This window comes from Haematobia irritans, chromosome 2 (genome assembly GCF_050003625.1).
Source record: "Haematobia irritans isolate KBUSLIRL chromosome 2, ASM5000362v1, whole genome shotgun sequence".
Lineage (NCBI taxonomy): Eukaryota > Metazoa > Arthropoda > Insecta > Diptera > Muscidae > Haematobia > Haematobia irritans.
In genome coordinates, this window is record NC_134398.1 from 96653744 (window position 1) to 96673231 (window position 19488).

At 34.5% G+C, this 19488-nt stretch overlaps 1 protein-coding gene and 1 long non-coding RNA gene across 4 annotated transcripts in view; one reads left to right on the forward strand and one right to left on the reverse strand.

Annotated features, from left to right (window-relative positions):
- The window catches only part of LOC142223388 (uncharacterized), a 232889-nt gene that overhangs the window by 83791 nt on the left and 129610 nt on the right, over window positions 1–19488 (reverse strand). The gene's annotated exons all lie outside the window — the stretch shown is intronic.
- The window catches only part of gus (splA/ryanodine receptor domain and SOCS box containing gustavus), a 118397-nt gene that overhangs the window by 56345 nt on the left and 42564 nt on the right, over window positions 1–19488 (forward strand). For all 3 annotated transcript variants that reach the window (XM_075295644.1, XM_075295645.1, XM_075295646.1), the window contains exon 2: window positions 11949–12838. In XM_075295644.1, the coding sequence (XP_075151759.1) occupies window positions 11949–12838 (890 nt within the window). The remainder of the gene's footprint in view (window positions 1–11948; window positions 12839–19488) is intronic.

Sequence of the window (19488 nt, forward strand, 5' to 3'; positions counted from 1 at the left end):
TTATTGGAGCGTTTGAAGGTCGAAATCGTGGCAAAACGGCCCCATATGAAGAAGGAAAAAGTGTTGTTCCACCAACACAACGCACCGTGCCACAAGTTATTAAGAACGATGGAAAAAAGTCATGAATTGGGCTTCGAATTGCTACCCCACCCACCGTATTCTCCAGATCTGGCCCCAGCGACTTTTTCTTGTTCTCAGACCTCAAAAGGATGCTGGCAGGCAAAAAATTTGGCTGCAATGAAGAGGTGATCGCCGAAACTGAGGCATATTTTGAGGCAAAACCGAAGGAGTACTACTAAAATGGTATCAAAAATTGGAAGATCGTTATAATCGTTGTATCGCTCTTGAAGGGAACTATGTTGAATAATAAAAACGTATTTTGACAAAAAAATGTGTTTTTCTTTGTTAGACCGGGGACTTATTAGATTAGTTAGATCTCTTTTCGTTCTTTCTTTTTTTTTTTTTTTTTTGGTTGAATCAATTAATATTTTAATTGGAAATGTGACAAATATCAATCATTTATTTAATTGGTTTTTATTCGGATTTGATTAACTAATTAATTGAATCAATTAACATATTAATTGAATCCGTTTCCAAATTCAATTAAGTGTTTGATTGAAACACTTGGGTGAATTTTTTTTTTGTGTAGCAATCAATCAATTAATTTATTAATTGAAAAATTTTTCAACTGTGTAAAAAAACCTGTTTTGTTGCAAATTTTCCAAATACCATATAAGAAAACTGCAGAAATATACCAGCAGATTTCATACCTACGAATATTATGTAAATTTATCGGCATCTTAAACTTCCTTTTGTTATTTTAATGAAACATGCGTTGAAAATTAGCACTAGATATTAAATAGAAGAGTTCCATTAGATTAGTGATGTGTTTTTAACAGCAAACGAAAACAAACAAAACAAACCGTTTCCAATTGTTTCCTTTCGTACAATCCACATATCCAAAACGAAACGAAACCCAAGATAACGGCACTTGCCTTTCGTTTTGTAAACTGAAAAGTACTGCGGTGTTTAGTAAAATATAGAAAACAAACAGTACACATTGAATGCAAACGTTTCATGAAGTCGTTACACACAAAAACAAATTTTCTGGTTCAATCACGAAATTAATTGACCCAATTAATTTTTTAATTGAAATGTCTTCAATCACAGAAATGATAGTATCAATTAAAAAATTAATTGAAGGTCAATTAAAAAAATTAATTGATCCAATTAAAAAATTAATTGATACTATTAATTTTTGTTTCAATTAAAAAAATTGTTGAATCAATTAAATTTTTAATTGAATATTTTTTAAAACTCAATTAAAATTTTAATTGGAAAAATTTTCGTGACATTTTTTCTGTGTACAAGAAGAAAAAACTTGAATGTTATTTATTTTTGTCTTGCATTATTTATTCAATTTATTCCTGGAACAATAACACCTTTTATGTTGGTAAATAAGATTTTTTTAAACATTTTTATCATCGTTTCGCTCAGCAAACGTTTGCAAACGTTTTATTCCCATTTCGTTACCGAACGAAACAACTTGGCGCCGCAAATCCGAAGAGCATAAAAGCAATCGTTTCGTTTCGTCTCTTTTTCTTCTGAAATGTTTGTTTTGTTTTTGTCTGCGTACAAAACGATTGACGAAAATTGAAAAGTTTGTGACTTCAAATTATACGTACCTCAATCGTTTCGTTTGTTTTCGTACACTGGTGTTTACACCCAGAAAAAAGTGCCTTCGAAACTAAAGGAAAAAATGTTTATCAATTTAGTTTAGCCATTTTATTTCCATTAGGTAAAATTTTATTTTATTTATTTGAAATTTATTTATCAGTTTTTATTCAGTAATACTAAGCCTACATGGCCTAAATACATTTGTATTACAAAGTTTTTTATAATCTGAATAGAAGTGGATGTAGTAAATTTAAATACAACTATAAATTATATAAAAAATAAACTAAAAGTATAATCTAATAATTTAATCATGATCGGCTCCCCAGCCATATGTACTGAAAGAAAGATATAAAAACAATAAATCCCATTAGCAATCATGTACCAGCAACACTACGAATCGGAAAAGTGTCTGAAAACTTTAATACGAAACACATTATTCGAGTGTGAGAAAATGCGCAGTTCAGCAGGTAAGGCATTCCAACATCTGGCCAAACGAACAAAAAATGACCTTTCAAAAACAGATTTGTGAATAAGTGGTATAATAATCTGGGTATTCCTACTGGAACGTGAAAAGCTAAACCAATTGTAAAGAGGGACAGGTACACCCCCTTTAACAATCTTGTAGAAAAGAAAAATGCTCTTCCAATCAAGAAATTGCTCAAAATTAACTCCTAAGAAGTCCTTTGTAAACCCCGATATATGTTCCCTCGAGCGCAGGTTATAGACAAATCGAACAACAGAGTTAAGCAAACGCTTCAATCTACTAATGTTGCAGTCCAATGTCCCGGATACTATTTCTAGTCCATAAAGCAACTGTGGTAACAAAAAAGAATGAGCTAGTCTACGTTTAACCCATACAGGTAAATAAATGGAAAGCGAATACAACCTACGCAGTATTCTATAAACTCGAGAGTAAACCATATCAATATGCTCATTAAAACTCAAATTCCTATCCAATATCTCTCCTAAGCACTTATATCGATCCATAAATTCAACGTTAGAAACCCCGAGGAAAACATTTAACTCATGAGAACAAGAACCAAATAAAATAGCCTTCGTCTTAGTTGGATTAATCATAAGATTATTTCTAGATGACTAATTCAGGGTTTGGTTCAAGCATAAATTGATATTATGTTCCAAAAGTGGAATAAATTCACGGGAGCCACTAAAATAGAGGAATACATCATCTGCATACAGAAACACTATACACAGATTAGGATCAAGATATCGAAAAAAATCATTAATATACAGAATAAAAAGGAGAGGCCCTGTGGAACTCCCATTTTCAATGAACGCATAGATGATGAGTCACCATTGAGCACTACAAACTGAAATCTATTTTGCATGTAAGACATCAAAAGCTTACAGGCAGACTTAGAAAATCCAAACTCACTCCTAAGTTTACAAACCATGGTAGCATGACATATCGAATCAAAAGCTTTAGACAAGTCAAGGGAAATTAAAGCACCAATCCTATTATCGTTAAGGTCTTTCCTCACAGTCTCAGTAATATGCAGCAACAGAGATGTGGTACTATGACCACAACGAAAAGCATACTGAGATTCAAAGAGTTTACCCCTAGTATAATACAGAATCTGATCTTTCAAAATGTGTTCAAAAACCTTCGAAAGAATCGGAAGAATGGAAATCGGGCGGAAATCCTCAGGACCGCTAATAGTAGAACATTTAGGAATGGGCACGACTCGAACAGTTTTCCATACATCAGGAAATACAGATGTCATAATTATTGCATTGAATATGTTAAGAATCAAATCAGCCACATAAGGATATATGAGTTTCAAAAATTTAATAGAAATATTGTCCACACCAACCGATTTAGATTTGATTCTACTCAAAGCAATAATAATATCATCTTCACTAACATAATCTAACGAATAATCAAAAGGCAAGTCATGAAACGAATCAAAATCAACATTCTCAGGCACGTTGTCAGAAAAACTAGATGTAAAAAAGTTATTTATCTCATCAACATTACCACTATAATCAACCTCATCACCACCCATGCATCCAGAATTACGAAGTAAACGCCAAAACGATTTGGAATCCAAAGTTCTAAAAGTATTAAGAAAATGTCTACGTCTACATTTACGAATAGCCGCCTTAGCCTTATTCCGATACTTTTTGTATATATTCCAATTCTCCTGAGTTCCATTCAGCTGAAATGCCTTGAAAGACAAGTCTCTCAGAGATTGGGCCAATCTAATTTCTCTCGTCTCCATCCAACTGTCCTCATCAGGTCGAAAATTACGACGCACAACATGCACAAAAGTAAAAAGATCTTGAAATAGCTGAGAAACAAGACAACACATAAGATTAACGTCAGAAGTCGAATAGAAAGATGTGTAATCGAACTGTGACAAACACAACAAAATACTATCCCATTTCACATTATTATAGTCATAAAATTCAATAACCTCAACAGTAGAAGTAACAAGAATATCAAAACAGGCAAAGATCAAAGCATGATGAGATACACCAGGGAGTTGAACCTGACTAGATCTGCGGACAATAAGACCATCACTCACCAAGAAAAAATTAATTAAAGACGTGGAAAGATTAGGAATATCAAAATGAGTAGGCCTAGAGTTGTGCAACACAGACAAATCCATTCTAGAACAAATAGTACGTATCTGATTAGCTCTTGAAAAGTTGAACAAATTACAATTAAAGTCACCAGATATGATTACATTTGAGTAATTAAGAAGAAAATTACAATGAAGTTCCTCAAATGACACAATATCCCCCACTGGTGGCAAGTAAACAACTCCTAACAATATCTTAGAACTACCTGAATAAAGTTCCAAGAACAGCGACTCACATTTTCCTAACACAGAAATTCTAAAGACCACTTTATGTCTAATCCTGGTCGAAATATAAATACACACACCACCACCCCTGGGCCCACGTCGATCATTTCTATAAAATTTAAATCCCTTAACATCCAGAGCCTTAGTGGAAACCTCAGGCTTGAGCCACGTCTCCGAAATACAAAAAGCATCAAATTGGGAGGATAACAAGAAAGACCTCAATTCATCAAATTTCGATGAGTTAGACGATGGCCTTATGCTCTGACAGTTAAGATGACCTACTTTAAAAATGCCTTGGGTACTGTCCAAAAGTGAATGAACGTACATGTTATTGCTAATAACAGGACCTAAATTAGTATTAAAAGACATCATAAGAAGTAATAATAAAAATGGCGGGGAACCAATCAAAAAGAAAATAACACACTTGAAAAATATCCTGAGGCGAAAGTTTAATTTTATAAACATCACCCAAAGCTAGAACAACAGCCTCCAAATTATCCAAATTTTCAGGCAAACCACCAATAATGATATCTGCACGATTAAGTCTACGGTGAAGCACATAGTTCTCAGCCTTCAGTTCAGCATTGGACGGCGATAGTTCATCAATGCGCCTTTTGCAATCTAATATGTCAGTCTTCATTTCACTCAAGGATGAAAGCTTAGATGTAATATCAACTAGAGCTGTCTTAATAGATTTTGATTTATCTTTATACTCAATTAAGAAGCGATCAAACTTTTCATTAAAGCCACAGCAAGGTTCATCAACAGCAGTTTGACATACTTCACCATTGTCAAGCTTGGTTATACAAGATGAGCAAATAAATGTAAAAGCTTTGATAGCTTTTATCGCTGATAAATCTTTTTCAGTAAGATTGGCACACGAAGCATGAATCCAAGAAGAGCAAATTCTGCATTGAATACTTCCATTTTTTGCCACAGTCCCATTGCAGGATCCACAAATAATTTTCGAAGAACCGCCCGGCATATTTGATGTAAACAAACAACAACAGGCAGGCCAACAAAGAACAGAAAGCACAAAGCAGGATAGAAAAATAAGACAGTTATTGCAATTCAGCAATAAGCCCACACAACGATAATGATATTATGTAACCGGGCTGCACTCCAAGAATAAATTTTAATTGATTTTCAGCAAAATAATTGTAACTTTGGTTCAATTTCATGCGATCAGAACAGCTTACAACCAAATAAATAAGCGTCAAACAATGTAATCAGCTGCCAACACAATATAGCAAGGTAAAATGCGATTAGTGATCAGATGCTAGGATAAACACAACTATTCAGGCATAGCGTTGCCACCTAGTTGTGTGAAATAATAAAATTTAGTTGTTTCAGTAAAAAAATCCTAAATTGAAAGCAGTTAGGAATAGTTCATTAACTAGAATAAGGCATGAAATTTTAGTAATACTGTTTTCTTCGCTGGGTATAAGAATTTACTACTGAACAAGAAAATTTTATTCACTGATAACAAAGCATTCGTAAAAATAAAAAAACCGAACTACAACCAAGATTCCTCAAATTTATAAATTTCTTATAAAATGATAATTCTGACTTCCTTTATTATAGAAAGCTTATCATACATACGAATAACACTTAGCATAGAAAAATATTTTAGTTCATTCGAACTAAGAAGTATTTAATCCATTCAAAACTTAAGGAAACACACTTGTTAAAATATAGGAAATTTTTCTATATTTCTTTTATCGATACCTGTCATCGATGTAATCGATATGTTTACGCGTGGGTTGTTTTTTTAGTTGGAATCGCGTTGTTATGGTATAAGGAGAGATTGTTAAAAAATAATATAGTAGAATGACATTATAAATAACAAATAAAATATATATAATATTTGTAATTAGTGAGAAAATTGTTCGTTTTTTCAAAATTATTGAACATAAATAACCAACAATAAGTCTATCAATGTTCGTGATGGTGTATAAAGAAAGCAAACAGCAACAGAAAAACAACCCCTTCATCGTCTTCATTTTAGAATCTTCAATTATCAAGTAACATTCATACAGTGACGCTCACCTTTTGTGAAAAAATTGGTTTATGATTTTTTATATTTGTAGGTATTGAAATTGTCAAAGCAGGACAAAATCGTTACGCATCATCTTATTAAAAGTGAAAGGAACAAGAAGAAGAAAACCATTACGTTTCACAGTTGGTAACATTACATGGAAATTGGAAATAGAGGAATAATAAACTAATATTTCAAGGACAGTCGATGCTGTTGATTCTTAATAAATATATTTAATATATCAACAAAACATGTCTTTTATTGAGGAAAAATTGCCTATATAAATAAATAAAACTCTGTTTAAAAACTAAGGTAAGCAGTTCTAATTTTCAAGTAAAAGGTTTACCACAACTATGTAACATTTATTCAAATGAATGAAAAAAGTTCAATAAAATCATTCCATATATGAATTAAATTCAGTTAAATTTTTTCATTCTGTAGTATAGTGGTGCATAAATATGGGAAAATGTTAAGTAATATATGGAATGCATTCTACCTAATTTCTACGAAATTCACATCGTTCAAACAAATAAAAATGTCTTTGGCGCTATACGGAGTTCAACTTTCTTCACAATGAGTTCATTTTAACTTAATGAAGCGGTCACTTTTTTCTGGGTGTAATAACAACAGATTGGAATACAATCCGGTTTGATTAATACCAATATCGATAACATATTGACTAATTAGTCAATATGTTATCGGTAGTTTCAAGCGAAACCCAAACCTCTCTCTCCGAGATGCCGCAAATAAGCTGGGTGTATCGTCTACAACCGTGCATCGAGCCAAAAAACGAGCCGGACTATCGACTTACAAGAAGGTAGTGACTCCAAATCGCGATGATAAACAAAATACGACGGCCAAAGCGCGATCCCGGAGGCTGTACACGACGATGTTTGACTGCGTGGTAATGGACGACGAAACCTACGCCAACGCCGACTACAAGCAGCTTCCGGGACAGGAGTTTTATACGGCAAAAGGAAGGGGAAAGGTAGCAGATATTTTCAAGCACATAAAACTGTCAAAGTTCGCAAAGAAATATCTGGTTTGGCAAGCCATCTGTACCTGTGGCTTGAAAAGCAGCATTTTCATAGCTTCCGGGACTGTCAACCAAGAAATTTACGTGAAAGAGTGTTTGAATAAACGTCTGCTGCCTTTCCTGAAGAAACACGGTTGTTCCTTACTGTTTTGGCCGGATTTGGCATCTTGCCATTACGGTAAAAAGGCCATGGAGTGGTACGACGCCAACAACGTGCAGGTGGTTCCCAAGGACAAGAACCCTCCCAAAACGCCAAAGCTCCGCCCAATTGAGAAATACTGGGCTATTGTCAAGCGGAACCTAAAAAAGACCAAAAAAACTGCTAAGGACGAGCAGCAGTTCAAGGCAAACTGGCTTTCTGCGGCGAAGAAGGTGGACAAGGTGGCTGTACAAAATCTGATGGCAGGTGTCAAGCGTGAGGCCCGGCAATTCGGATTTGGAAAAGCGAAAGCCAAACTGAATATTTTTCCTGAATTTTATACTAATTGAACTTGAAAAAGAAATTTCATTTGATTTTTTAAATAAACGATTTCACCGATTTACACGCGTTTCCCCTTGACCAAATTTTGACCGTATCACCCTTTATATAAATTAATTTAACATGGAAAATTATGTTTCGCCACAAAATCATTAAAATGTTGAGACTTTATTTTTATTAAGATCAACCGGTTATAATTCGTTCTTTATCATTACGATGAAAATTACTAGATAACATATAACGACGTGTGTTGCCAGCTGATTACTAAAAACGCATGATTACTATATACCTACATTTATATATTTATTTGTTTCGATTTCCTAATACAAAAGATATATATCTTATAATGAGTATTAGAAGGTTTAAAGTGCACGTTAATGATTTTTTATGAATAAGGCCGTTAATAAATAAACCTCAAGTAATCTTTAAACTTGTTTGCAGATAGATATCGACGTAAGCAGCTCAAGTTTGGGGATATGCATGGTTCAAAGAATTAGATTAATACCAGAGTTACTTCCTAAAAAGAATTTTGTACTACATTCTCTCATTAGAGAGATACAAAGTAAATAATCGGTTTTACACACAAATCTGTATTCGAACTTTATTTTCGATACAAACTTCAAATATGAAAACACAGGATTGTCACAGTTTTTTTATACCCTCCACCATAGGAGTATATTAACTTTGTCATTCCGTTTGTAACACATCGAAATATTGCTCTAAGACCCCATAAAGAATATATATTCTGGGTCGTGGTGAAATTCTGAGTCGATCTAAGCATGTCCGTCTGTTGAAATCACGCTAACTTCCGAAAGAAACAAGCTATCGACTTGAAACTTGGCACAAGTAGTTGTTATTGATGTAGGTCGGATGGTATTGCAAATGGGTCATATCGGTCTTTTACGTATAGCCCCCATATAAACGGACCCCCAAATTTGGCTTGCGGAGCCTCAAAGAGAAGCAAATTTCATATCGGTCCATAATTATATATAGCCCCCATATAAACCGATCTCCAGATTTGACCTCCGGAGCCCCTTGGAGGAGCAAAATTCATCCGATCCGGTTCAAATTTGGGACGTGGTATTAGTATATGGCCGCTAACAACCTAACCAAAACTGGTCCATATCGGTTTATAGTTAGGTTAGGTTAAAGTGGCAGCCCGATTAAGTTTCAGACTCAACTTAGACTATTCAGTCCCTTGTTATATATAGCCCATCCCCAATCACACATAAATTGGTCCATATCGATTCATAATCATGGTTGCCACTCGAGCCAAAAATAATCTACCAACATTTTATTTCTGTAGAAAGTTTTGTTAAAATTTTATTTCTATAGAAAATTTTGTTAAAATTTCATTTCTATAGAAAATTATGCCAACATTTTATTTCTACAGTAAATTTTGTCAAAATTTTATTTCTATAAAAAATTTTGTCAAAATTTTATTTCTATAGAAAATTTTATTAAAATTTTATTTCTATAGAAAATTTTGTCAAAATTTTATTTCGTTCGTTCAGCTTAAGCTGAAATCAAAAATCAACAACAATGATTAAAGAAAAAAACCAACAATAACAAAACAAAACGAATGAAAAAAGAGGAAGCACGCTCAAAATAAACCCAGCCAACTGCACTCAAATCGATGATTTGAAGGTGGCAAAGAAAAAGAGATATGTTTGTACGAATTTATTTCGGCAAAAGCCGGCTATCATATAAAACCTTTTTTTCGGAAGGTTCAAGTGTGTTTTACTTTTGGGTTTAGTGAACTGCCTCAATTTATTCTGATAATTGGTTGATAGTTTTGCTGCAAGTAAAGGATGCTGATGAGGAATGTGGTAATACCGAAACGTGCGTCTATCCAACCATCTTGCAGTCTATAGGGCTTTGTCCAAATAAATTTGACAAACATTCTTTTCCTCTGTTAAACTACACTTGTAGTTTAGTCAATGCATGGTTTAAGCTGAAATCAAAAGAACAACAACAATGATTAAAGAAAAAAAAACAACAATAACAAAACAAAAAATGCTATTTCTATAGAAAATTTTGTCAAACTGAATTATATACGTATTTAATCGGTCTTTTTTAATTTAATATATACCACGTATGGACTTACTTACAATTTACAAGACGGTATTAGGAGGTTTTAAGATACCTTGCCATCGGCAAGCATTACGGCAACCCAAGTTATAATAAAATTTGCAACAAATATGTATAATTTTATACCTTTTTAGTGATTTAGTTTTCACTTTAGCGGCTAAACTCGAACTTAGTACTCACCTTAAGTTACGATGTGAAAACACTTACTAAAGCGGTAGTAGATACTACAGATTTCTTAACCCTGATAAAATATCAGTTTTAATGAGCCGAAGAAATGTGTATGGTAATAGTAGGTTTAAAGTTTACGTTAACTTTTATGAATATGGGGGAAAACTTGGGGAAAGTTTATATAATTAGTTAAAATAAGAATTCTGCTATGTTCAAAACATTTGCAACTAATACACATATTCATGCCTGTTCTGGGTCTCACCGCAGTGTACAGCGTTGCCGTTACTCCAACCGTTTCAAGAGCGTAGTTGTGTGCGCTATGAATGAATGTTCTCATGCAAGGCTAATTAAGACTCACTTTTGGCCCTTCGTTATCAGCATCTGTTATCCAAACCATGTAACTTAAGCCTTAATTCTGCTGCTCACACCATTTAAGATATTTTTTTTTGCAAATTGAAGGCGCTCTAAGCTATTTTTCTTAGAAAATTTTTTGAACATTTTCGTATGATCGTACTCCGACTTCTAAAACTCTATGTCTGATCGGTATGGTTGATATATCCATTTGAAATGCATTTTTTGTTTCTTTTAATGTTATCCTATCATTTTTAATGCCATTAAAGAAGAAAATAATACAGGGTGTTAGGTAGTTGCAAATGTTTTTAACCGATGGAGACACATGATTACTTACCCTTCGGGAATTCCAATATTTTACTACAGGGCTGTAAACTATAAAGTTATTATTATGGGAGATTTACCTAGATTATATTCATTGTCGCAAATGCTTTGAACTGCACTGTATATACTTCCATTAAATGCAAATGGTCTCTCTGCAATAAGAATGAAGTAGAAAACCTAAAACATTTAATCACCTCTTGTCCAATATAAAGAGAAGTTTGAATGTTAAATTTTGCAAAATCATCTAGAATCTGGAAGAAAATTACCTTGATAGCAGTTTAAATTGAGAGTTTGAGAATGGATGGGGAAAATTATATTTTTTGTACTTTAGAATATCAATCTTGTATTTTATTTATTTGTATTCACACACAACACGATATAAAACCGTTTTATTTACAGTGTGTGATTTGTAAAGTACAATCATTTCATACACAAACATATTATGAATGAAAACTTAAACAATTTAATGATAACTGGTAAATGAAAAGGAACCGTCTTAATTATAATTTTTAAAGTGACAGACAACATTATGTTGTTGTCATAAATTCGAAATTATATTGTTTTATTAAATTAAGGTTCATTTTATAATTTTATTAATAGACTGTACCATATTCACGAATGTGATCAAAATAAAATAATAAAAATAAATAAATAAAAAACATAAATTATCTTGAATAATGAAAAATGAAAGTGATGAAAACATTACGATATTTCAACAATTTCTTCTGTTATTTTAGTTATTCCTTAACTTTTAAAAGCAAAATATTCTTGCATTTTAACGAGTTATTCATTTTGAAATGTAAAAAATTGGACGAAATATTGCTTATTTCGAATCGGAGCGATGTAGTAAAAAATCTCACTCCACATTCCTATTATGCGTACTATTTCATTGTGCGCCACATTTAATTGTCTCCATACATTACAAGACTTATTTTATTTACGTTTTTTTTATTCCAGATACATAGGTGGAAAGACGCCTCCTACAAGGTTAAGTGATAGACGACGACAACAAACCCTTCCATCATCAATCACTTCACCCCGCGGTTATTTATCTAGATTTGAACCTAGGGACTTTGAACGATTGCGATTGTCTTATAAAGTGGCAGCAGTTGATCAAAGAAGATCTCGCAGTTGTCGTGTTATGAACATGGGTCAAAAAATAAGTGGCAGTGTTAAGACTGTGAACCGTAACGACTCGCAAACTCCGTTTAAACCAATCATACCTAGGGAATTAGCTGTCGATTTTGTTAATCCAGCTCGGATAGATATACTTTTAGACATGCCTCCCCCAAGCAAAGAAATACAATTAAGGCATTCATGGAATTCCGACGACAGGTCACTGAACATTTTTGTTAAAGAAGAGGATAAACTCACATTCCATAGACACCCAGTAGCACAAAGTACTGATTGTATTCGAGGAAAAATTGGAATGACTAAAGGTCTTCATATTTGGGAGATATACTGGCCGACTAGGCAGAGGGGGACACATGCTGTTGTTGGTGTGGCTACATCAGAAGCGCCATTACATTCTGTTGGGTATCAAAGTTTGGTTGGATCTACTGATCAGAGCTGGGGGTGGGATTTAGGAAGGAATAAATTATATCATGATTCCAAAAATCGTGCAGGAGTTACATATCCAAAAATATTAAAGAATGACGAAGCCTTTTTGGTCCCTGACAAGTTTTTGGTTGCACTTGACATGGATGAGGGGACCTTGAGCTTTATTATTGATCATCAATATCTTGGGGTTGCGTTTAAGGGACTAAAAGGAAAGAAGTTATATCCAGTTGTGTCTGCCGTATGGGGTCATTGTGAAGTTACAATACGCTACCTTGGAGGACTTGACCGTAAGTGAACAATTTTTTATATAAGAAATCAACTATATATTAGTATATATCATATAAGTCTGATATCATTCCTTTATTTAATAATACAAAAAGTATATGCATTACGTACACTCAAAAAATTTATAAATTGAATTACATCAAAGCCAATTAAAGAGGTATTGACAGTTGAGTTGGAGTGTTGTCCAGGGTTTTTTCGTTTCTTTTTTCTTTAAGGCAATCAACAATGAAATTTAGTAAATAGTTTTAGGAATTAAATTGAACTATGTAAGCAAGTATAAGTATTGCTTTGGATCATTCTTCTTTAAGATGCTAAAAAGGTTATAATTTTATGTGCTTTAATACTCACATTTAAAGAGATTTCGTGAATTCACAGTGATCGATATGTTGATCACTGTGAATTCACGATTCAATGTTTATCTCAATAACATGGGACCTTTTTCTTATAATCGAGTCCGAACTGCATTTCACGTTGCGTTGAGAAAACTTAAAGGATCTTTGAAGCACTAAGAAATGTCACCAGCATTACTGTGAGGAGATAATCCACCGCCGTGATAATTTTTGGTCGGAACTGGGATTGAACGCATGACCTTTTGAATGCAAGGCGGGCATGGTAACCAGTATCACCGTGGTTTCCTTTTTCCTAATCTAGAAAATATTAAAACAATATATGAAAAGGACTACGAAGGAAATAATAAATACAATCTAATTACCAACATAATCTACGCAATAAAAGAAACTACACTTTACAAAAGGAACACAATTAAAACAATTATATGAAATAATGGCATTGGGGTTTTTTTTTTTGAAACTGATGGGCAGTTCACACTAAAGGCCGAAATCGTTTGTAGAATTTAATGGAAACATGAAGGACTTTTATAATGTATAGAACCCATTTATTAGAACATATGATAGAGGAAAAAAAGAAGAATCTTTTGTTATTTGAAATTTAACAAGTATAATTTACGCAATGATTAAAAGTAAAACGCATTAAATTAAATTTACTATATATAAATAAATTTACTATATAAATAAAATAAAATAATCATTGTTGTAGTCACAGAATCCAGAATTCCATCGGGAAATCATCTTAACTAATGATTTTATGGACCTTAGGTGCCTGCGTCAATAAGCAAAATTGTCCTATCTGAAGCTCAGAAAACCAAGGAGGCCCCTTCATCCTCAAGGTACGACTGTTTGGATATCTGGACAACGTTTGCTTTTAACAATTACGTGCTACACAAGCATCCAAACCGTTGCTATTTTGCAGGAATGATATTGCGTTTAAGAAATGTTTTAATTAAAATGTAAATTACTATCTCCGCCAATTACTTCGGAATGTACTACACGCTCACAAAAAATCGCTTCTGTAACATATACCCCCAAACATATTTTGCTTCAAGCATATATATTTTTGGGTATTGCCCAAACATTTATATGTTTGATCTCTTCCAATATATAATATGTTTGAAAGCATATTGGTCTAAACAATATATGTTTGGGTAGTCTAAGTTCCAAACATTTTGTATTTTTGCATCCAAATTCAATAATGTTGTCTTCCAAAAAACAATATGTTATTATGTGACCATATAATATGTTTGGAAGCAGTTTGCACCCAAAAATATTATATGCTTAAAAAAAATTCTCCAAAACAATATTTTGCTCAAAATTTTATTTATTTATTTATATATTTACAATCATAATGAATTATGAAAATAAACAGGTAATATAGGTTAACAACATAGGTTTTCGACCTGAATGCTCAAAATTTTGTTTCTGCCCAATTGTATATTCCCCGACATCTTTCTCACTTCCACGAGATTTTTTAGTTCTTAGCACCTTTTTCTGTAATACAAACATTGTAGAAGAAATTAATCAATTTTATGATTTTTTTTATTTTAATTTTACCTTTTGCCGGACGGGGACTCGAACAGCGGACCACACAGTTTGTAAGGATCAAAGAAGTAGCTGATCAATTGCCCAAGGAAAAATAAAATGTTAATTTTGTAATAACAAGCAACAACCACCAACTTAATTCAATATCGCTCCCTGTTAAATAGCGCTCCAAGCTACTAAACACATATATGTTAATAGGCTATTTCTAAATTAATATATGTTTGCATTCAAGCATATTATATTTACAAACATTTTATGTCCCAAACATAATATGTTCTAACATATTAACATATATGTCCCAAACATGTTATGCTAGTTTATGAACATTATATGCTTGCACTCAAAAATATTGTGTTTAAAAATTTGTGTTCCAAACATATAAAGTTTATAGCCAAACATATGAAAAACAGTCTTTTTCAACCGTGTACACAAGTTCGTTAAATAGATAAAAGTTATTTTCCATCTGTAACTTTGTGTATATATTACGATAGTTTTTTATATAAAGAGGTGTATTTCAAGTAGTTTTAACGTGTTCATGTTTTTTTATACCCTCCATCATAGGATGGGGGTATATTAACTTTGTCATTCCGTTTGTAACACATCGAAATATTGCTCTAGTATATATATTCTGGGTCGTGGTGAAATTCTGAGTCGATCTAAGCATGTCCGTCCGTCTGTTGAAATCACGCTAACTTCCGAACGAAACAAGCTATCGATTTGAAACTTGGCACAAGTAGTTGTTATCGATGTAGGTCGGATGGTATTGAAAATGGGCCATATCGGTCCACTTTTACGTATAGCCCCCATATAAAGGGACCCTCAGATTTGGCTTGTGGAGCCTCTAACAGAAGGATATTTCATCCGATCCGGCTGAAATTTGGTATATGGTGTTGGTATATGGTCTCTAACAACCATGCAAAAATTGGACCACATCGGTCCATAATTATATATAGCCCCCATATATACCGATCCCCAGATTTGGCTTGCGGAGCCTAAAAGAGAAGCAAATTTCATTCGATCCGGCTGAAATTTGGTACATGGTGTTGGTATATGGTCTCTAACAACCATGCAAAAATTGGTTCACATCGGTCCATAATTATATATAGCCCCCATATAAACTGATCCCCAGATTTGGCTTGCGGAGCCTCAAAGAGAAGAAAATTTCATCCGATCCGGCTGAAATTTGGTACATGGTGTTGGCATATGGTCTCTAACAATCATGCAAAAATTGGTCCACATCGGTCCATAATTATATATAGACCCTATATAAACCGATCTCCAGATTTGGCTTGCGAAGCCTCAAAGAGAAGCAAATTGCATCCGATCCGGCTGAAATTTGGTACATGGTATTGGTATATGGTCTCTAACAACCGTGCAAGAATTGGTCCACATCGGTCCATAATTATATATAGCGCCCACATAAATCGATCCCCAGATTTGGGTTGCGGAGCCGGTTGTAATTTGGAACATGGTGTTAGTATATGATCTTTAATATCGGTCCATATCCATATCGGTCCATAATTATATATAGCCCCCATATAAAACGTTCTCCAGATGTGACCTCCGGAGCCTCTTGGAGGAGCATAATTCATCCGATCCGGTTCAAATTAGGAACGTGGTGTTAGTATATGGTCGCTAACAACCATACCAAAATTGGTCCAATCACACAAAAATTGGTCCATATCGGTTCATAATCATGGTTGCCACTCGAGCCAAAAATAATCTACCAAGATTTTATTTCTATAGAAAATTTTGTCAAAAGTTTATTTCTATAGAAAATTTTGTTAAAATTTTATTTCTGTACAAAATTTTGTCAAAATGTTATGTCTACTTTGTCAAACTGAATTATATACGTATTGGATCGATCTTTTTTGATTTAATATATACCACGTATGGACTTACATAAAATTTAGAAGATGGTGTTAGGAGGTTTTAAGATACCTTGCCATCGGCAAGCGTTGCCGCAACTTAAGTAATTCGATTGTGGATGGCAGTGTTTAGAAGAAGTTTCTACGCAATCCATGATGGAGGGTACATAAGCTTCGGCCTGGCCGAACTTACGGCCGTATATAAAGGGTGATTCTTGTGAGGTTAGGATTTTCATGCATTAGTATTTGACAGATCACGTGGGATTTCAGACATGGTGTCAAAGAGAAAGATGCTCAGTATGCTTTGACATTTCATCATGAATAGACTTACGATCTGCCACAACGTCGAATTTTCAGTGAATGGGCCCTAGAAAAGTTGGCAGAAAATCCGCTTTTTTATCGACAAATTTTGTTCAGCGATGAGGCTCATTTCTGGTTGAATGGCTACGTAAATAAGCGAAATTGCCGCATTTGGAGTGAAGAGCAACCAGAAGCCGTTCAAGAACTGCCCATGCATCCCGAAAAATGCACTGTTTGGTGTGGTTTGTACGCTGGTGGAATCATTGGACCGTATTTTTTCAAAGATGCTGTTGGACGCAACGTTACGGTGAATGGCGATCGCTATCGTTCGATGCTAACAAACTTTTTGTTGCCAAAAATGGAAGAACTGAACTTGGTTGACATGTGGTTTCAACAAGATGGCGCTACATGCCACACAGCTCGCGATTCTATGGCCATTTTGAGGTAAAACTTCGGAGAACAATTCATCTCAAGAAATGGACCGGTAAGTTGGCCACCAAGATCATGCGATTTGACGCCTTTAGACTATTTTTTGTGGGGCTACGTCAAGTCTAAAGTCTACAGAAATAAGCCAGCAACTATTCCAGCTTTGGAAGACAACATTTCCGAAGAAATTCGGGCTATTCCGGCCGAAATGCTCGAAAAAGTTGCCCAAAATTGGACTTTCCGAATGGACCACCTAAGACGCAGCCGCGGTCAACATTTAAATGAAATTATCTTCAAAAAGTAAATGTCATGGACCAATCTAACGTTTCAAATAAAGAACCGATGAGATTTTGCAAATTTTATGCGTTTTTTTTTTTTTTTAAAGTTATCAAGCTCTTAACAAATCACCCTTTACTTGTTTTTATTATATTTTGGACCGCATTTACCCATATATACCCATATATAGCCAGATATGGTGTTATATATACCATATCTTATTAGATATAGGAGATATAATTAGATATTACACTATATATGATGAGATCTGCGATTATATCTAACCAGATCTAGCGCCATATATAGCATATCTGTGCAGATCTAATTATGTCTGAACCAATATCTAAACGGATCCAAATAGATAAAATTTTATAATGTTAGATATGATTGGATCCTCCAAATTTTACACGGGCAGATAGAATTCTGAAGGAATTAGGTCTGACGAGATTTCAAATTTGGCCAACATCTAATTATATCTAAATTGATATAATTAGATGTTAATATATCTAATTATATATAATTAGATATAGATATTAGATTAGATATTAAACACTGTTCTTCAAAAGCTTTAGTTGTCAATCCAAATAAAGGAGTGGTTGATAGTACCGCTATACTTAGAAATATTTTAAAGTGTTACGCTGTTAAATCATATATCGTTACCTTAATATAGAAAGGCCCCAACTCATAATTTTTTGAAATCGTGTTTTTTTTCGATTCTGATAGAGCACCGTCAGATACCGTCCGTAAAAAAATTTACGGAGATGCGTTGAAAAATAGCGAAGTTATAAGTTAATAATGTAAAGCCTCATAAACTCATATCCACACAATATGTACAAAAAAGCCTAACTCAATTATTACTGCAAAAACACATAGTAGGCATAGATTTTCTGATTTTGTTTATATTGCTTTTGTGTTATGTATGTCTGTGAGCGGTTATTGCTGTTGTTGTTGTAACAGTTTTTAATGTGGTCTCATCCATTTTGTTCTATGCTTGTGTAGTTCAACTTCTAGCCAGATCAAGGAACTCTGCGACAAGGATGTCCAGAGTGATCTGGTGGTGAGACGGGTAGGCTTAGCTGGGCAAGCAAAAAGGTGACGAGTGTCATGTGGCCCTTGATTGCAGATGGGACACACGTCAGCTACGCTGCTATCAATCACTGATAAGTATAAATTGAGGCGGCTGCACTTGCCTGATCTTAGTTGGGCCAAAACTACCTTGGTCTGCCGTGGGAGGTCTCTCTCCTCCGGTGCTGTGGGCGGCGGTCGGACTCCGAGAACTGGATTAACTTTGTAGCTTCTCACCGCTTCAGCTACAGTATCCTCATGAATCCTGTTCAGACCTGTCTGGTATGCTGCCTGATCTAGAAGCTCTCTTTTGTAACGCTGGATCTCGGGCTCTAGAAGGTGAAGATCAACCCTTAGATTCCTGGGTGGAGGTTGTCTATCCACAAGATGGTGATTCGGATGACAACTTCGATGACAACCCAAGAGGTACTGCCTTGACAACATGTACCTAATTGTGTCGACGCACTGGGATGATCTTGGTCTCCGTATAAAGGTGATCCAGGGGTGTACTGCGTAGACACAATCTCGACGCCGTCAGGAGGGGGTGGAATCGAGGACAGGTAGTGGTTAAACAGTGCCGGAGATATCACCCCGCCCTGGGGAACTCCCTGTTTAACTCTACGGGGTTTTGACTTCTTGTCCCTGAATTCCACGTACGACTGGCGTCCACACATATAATTTAGAACCCAACGCTTCGTTCCTGTCGGTAGAGACGTATTCTCGATGTCCTCAAATAGTGTGGCATGGTTGACCGTATCGAATGCTTTCGATAGGTCAAGCGTCACCAGGACCGTCCTATGACACGGCTTGGGCTGATTAAGT